This window comes from Sceloporus undulatus, unplaced genomic scaffold (assembly GCF_019175285.1).
Source record: "Sceloporus undulatus isolate JIND9_A2432 ecotype Alabama unplaced genomic scaffold, SceUnd_v1.1 scaffold_4124, whole genome shotgun sequence".
NCBI lineage: Eukaryota > Metazoa > Chordata > Lepidosauria > Squamata > Phrynosomatidae > Sceloporus > Sceloporus undulatus.
In genome coordinates this window covers 1-3,781 of record NW_024807044.1, presented here as the reverse complement: position 1 = coordinate 3,781, position 3,781 = coordinate 1, and the positions used below count along the sequence as shown (strand labels likewise).

General features: G+C 40.9%; 1 protein-coding gene across 1 annotated transcript; it reads right to left on the bottom strand.

Annotated features, from left to right (window-relative positions):
* Window positions 1–2,078: 2,078 nt before the first annotated feature.
* On the bottom strand, window positions 2,079–3,572 carry LOC121918093 (cohesin subunit SA-2-like). The gene is made up of 2 exons (XM_042444195.1): window positions 3,475–3,572; window positions 2,079–2,297 (listed from the first exon to the last, which is right to left on the bottom strand). Exons 1-2 carry the CDS (start codon window positions 3,532–3,534, stop codon window positions 2,082–2,084), a joined length of 276 nt encoding a protein of 91 aa, XP_042300129.1. The 5' UTR covers window positions 3,535–3,572; the 3' UTR covers window positions 2,079–2,081.
* Between the last annotated feature and the right edge of the window lie 209 nt (window positions 3,573–3,781).

Genomic DNA, 3,781 nt, shown 5'->3' with positions numbered 1-3,781 from the left:
TTTTCGGGATACGAAAAAATCCCATAGGGATTTATTGTTTCGGGTTACGAAAGTTTTTTCGGGTTACGAAAAAACTCCGGCGCTGTTTTAAATGGAGCCGCGGCAAAGCCGCGGCTTTTTTCCCCATTAGCGCCTATGGCAATTCGGCTTACGAAGGTTTTTCGGGTTACGAAATTAGCCGCGGAACGAATTAATTTCGTAACCCGAGGCACCACTGTATTTGCATATACATAAATAATGACATATCGTGGGAGATGAGACTCAAGTCTAATCACAAAATTCATTTCTGTGTCATATACACATAGCCGAAAGGTAATTTTAGGCAACATATTAAACGATTTTGTGCATGATATAAAGGTAGTGTACACGGAACCCTAAGTTTCAGAATCCTGGATAAGGGAGGCTCAACTTGTATTTCAAAAACTTAAATCAATAAACATATTGAAACGATGAATAACTATGTTGAGATGAATTCATTTGAAAATCGTCTTAAGATGACTAATTTAAGACTCATTGAACTCATTGATTTCAATGGGACAAAAGCAGAACTACAGTGCGTCCTCGCCTTACGCGGGGGATCCATTCCGGATCCCGCCACGTAAGGCGAATTCTGCCTATGCTCAAGCCCCATTGGAAACAATGGGGCTCGTGCGCAGCGGTGCGGGCGCACGCGGGGCACAACGGGCGCGTGCGCCCATTCAATTGAATGGGACGCGCCACCCCTTCCGCCCGCGGCTTGAGCGCGTATGCTCAAGGCCACGTATGGCTCGCCTGTGTATGGCGCGGGCGCACTGTAACTCAGAAATACCTGTACCTATTAAAGGAGCAGACAAAGTAACAGCACATGTAGATAAAATCAAATTTTAAGAAGATATTTGCAAATACTTAAAAACGCTGTGCAGTGCAAGACATCCCGAAGAAAGTATAACATTCAAGGAGATATCACAAAAGCACTGCTGCCTTACTTCAAAAGCAACTGCATACAGAAAAGGGCCTCTAAAGATGATCTTGGTACATGAAAGGTTCTCTAAATTGAATCCATTGGCAGTTTTACTTTATAGTTGGAATTGTTTAATAAAAGGTAAACAAACTTATACCAGAAGTGGGCAACTTTCTATACTCATGGGAGCCACTATCCCATGCCCAGGACCCACTGCAGACCGTGGTAGGGTAAAATATAACAAAATTCTGATAAGAGATTTGCTTTCTGGTTCTTTTCTTTCCTCTTTTTTGTGTGTGGTGGGGTTGGAACTAGGGAAGCATGTACCCCATTTTAAAATAAAACTATGGTCTCCAGGAAAGTAAACTTTCATGGGAGGGCGAGGGGAAGTTATAAGACACAAAATGGTCCTAGGGAATAACAGGAAAGACCTACATTACTCAGCCCAGCTTGGACACAGAAACAAGTTCTCTGCCAACAACTACATTCCCAGTTCCCGTTATTTCAAGACTTTTGAACACAGCTGTAAAAATAAGTAAGATTTGGAAAAAATTATATACTCGGCTGCCCACATTTGCAGGGGTTAGGGGCATAAGAGACCAATAAATGTGGAAAACCCACAAATAACTCCCCTCCGGAAGCTGGGGGGAAAACAAAAACAAACAAGCTTCATTTATATACTACTTCATACCATCTAAGCAGTGTCTAAGCGGTTTACAACTGAAGAGGAGCAGGCATGCACACTCACTTTTCTCCTGCCCTCCAGTCCCTTTAACTAGCTCCCCACCCCTTCCCCAGGTGGATGGGTGCCTGCCTTCTCCAGGCACTGATCCGCCTGGGAAAGGGGAGGGGATAGATTCATCCCCTCCAAGCCCTCTTCCCAGGCGGATTGGTGCCTGGGGAAGGCAGCGATCCACCCAGGAAAGGGATGGGGTCGGCACGCACACCCTTCCCAGATTCTCCTTCCTGAGCTTTTTCCTGAGGGAGGAGGAGGAGGAGGCGGAAGTGGAGGAGGAGTGTGTGCACAACCAGCCTTCACCTCACAAATAATCAAAACCGCAAGTGTCAAAGCCGCGAATGCGGAGGACCAAGTGTACTTAGGATTAATTAAACATAAAATGAACAAAAATTATAAAAATAGCTAAGCCTTACCTGCCAGTGTGCTAGTATGTCGAAATGCCCTGACTTGAGAGTCTGATAATCCTGTAAGTAGTGAAATGACAGTGTCCATCATATATTCATCATATATGATACTGTACTGACACTGCCGGACCAATACCCCAATGAATTCGCAAAAACTTGACTTAAATTTCTTCCACTGAGGACCAGCCATAGTAAGTGGATAATCTCCACTATCCTAAAAGACAGAACATGCACCATGTTAGTAACATTAGAATTTCTTCCACCTCACTTTAACACCAAGTGGGGTCATGTGAATCCCTTCCCCAAGATACTTTGACTACAGGACCTAGGAGCCTTAGCACAATGATGCAGATGGGTGTTGCAGTCCAGTAACATCTGGAGCACTACATATTATCATCACTGATTAAGCATATAGGATATTTCAATTTAGATGATATTTCCTTCTCAAACAGAAGACACTCTGAAAATTTAAACAATCTTCAACAGTCATATGGAGCATTGCTGTTGTTGTTGTATGCCTTCAAGACATTCGTGATTTATGGCAACCATAAGGCAGACTAATCATGGAGTTTTCTGGGTCTGAGAGTGTGTTACTCGCCTTAAGTCACCCAGCAGATTTCATGGCTGAGCAGAGAATTGAAACCTGGTCAACCTACAATTGAGAGTTGTAATCCAACGCTCAAACCACAACACAACAATGGCTCTCATGATGCTTCCTACAACATAAATACTCTCCTTCTGCTATTACTGTCTACAGTAAATAAAATAATTCAATTGCTGTTGGCCTCTACAATAAAGCTAAGAGCAAACACTCAGAAGGCATAAGGTCCATGCACAAGAACTCAGAAAGCACACGCTCAAAAGCATCCCAGTCACTGCGTTTTGTGTTAGCTAAAGTTTTCAAATACATTTTAAAGGACAGCTTATTATTTCTCAAATTAGACATCAAATGCAAAACTGAATCTAACAATCCCAATATGGAGAACCCTTTATAAAGCAATAGGCTAAGATTTTTAATTTATCCAAATATAGTTGTTAACCATTTCTGGCATTTTTATTTCATGGCTATTTAACATTTATTAGAAATTTATATTCTGCATCCAAACAAACTCTTCATTACAAGAGAGCTCTTCGAATTGACCCTGTTACTGTTTCCATCAACACATGACAATCTCTTTAAAGGGGAGATTCTTTCCACCCAATATCCACTTGTTCCCAATTTAACACTCATTTACACTGCTTATGCTTACTAACGCCTTCTGTACCCTCTTTGCATTGCTATCCTCCATCAACGATTTCCAAATCTGAAACAAGTTATCATGAACATATGCACTTAAATCACTGATATGAGTCACAAATACATTGTTTTTAAAAGTATGTGAGCATTTTACCTCATCAAATTCTTCAGTCATTTTTCGAATTATTTCAGAATTTTGCATATGCCGAAACATCTCTGCTGTTACAACCCCTACAAGTTACAGATATTAGACATTAATAATGTAAAATTCCTCAGACACATCATGTACCAAAAAACAAAAACAAAACAAAAAAAACCTTAGATGTGTGACTTTGTGTATGAAATAATTAAAATACACATAATTATATAAAGGAAGATAAAATCTGTTTTACTGACTCTTGAAGCACATATACCAAATGTTCTTGAACTGAGCAGGACTACTATCATGATTCTGTTACATT

Excerpts from the sequence above, each read along its gene's own strand:
- LOC121918093 (XM_042444195.1), bottom strand. The coding sequence starts at position 3,534 with ATGTTTCGGCATATGCAAAATTCTGAAATAATTCGAAAAATGACTGAA. Across the intron at positions 2,298-3,474 it reads TGACTGAAGAATTTGATGAG|GATAGTGGAGATTATCCACT; the intron begins GTAAAATGCTCA and ends TCTGTCTTTTAG.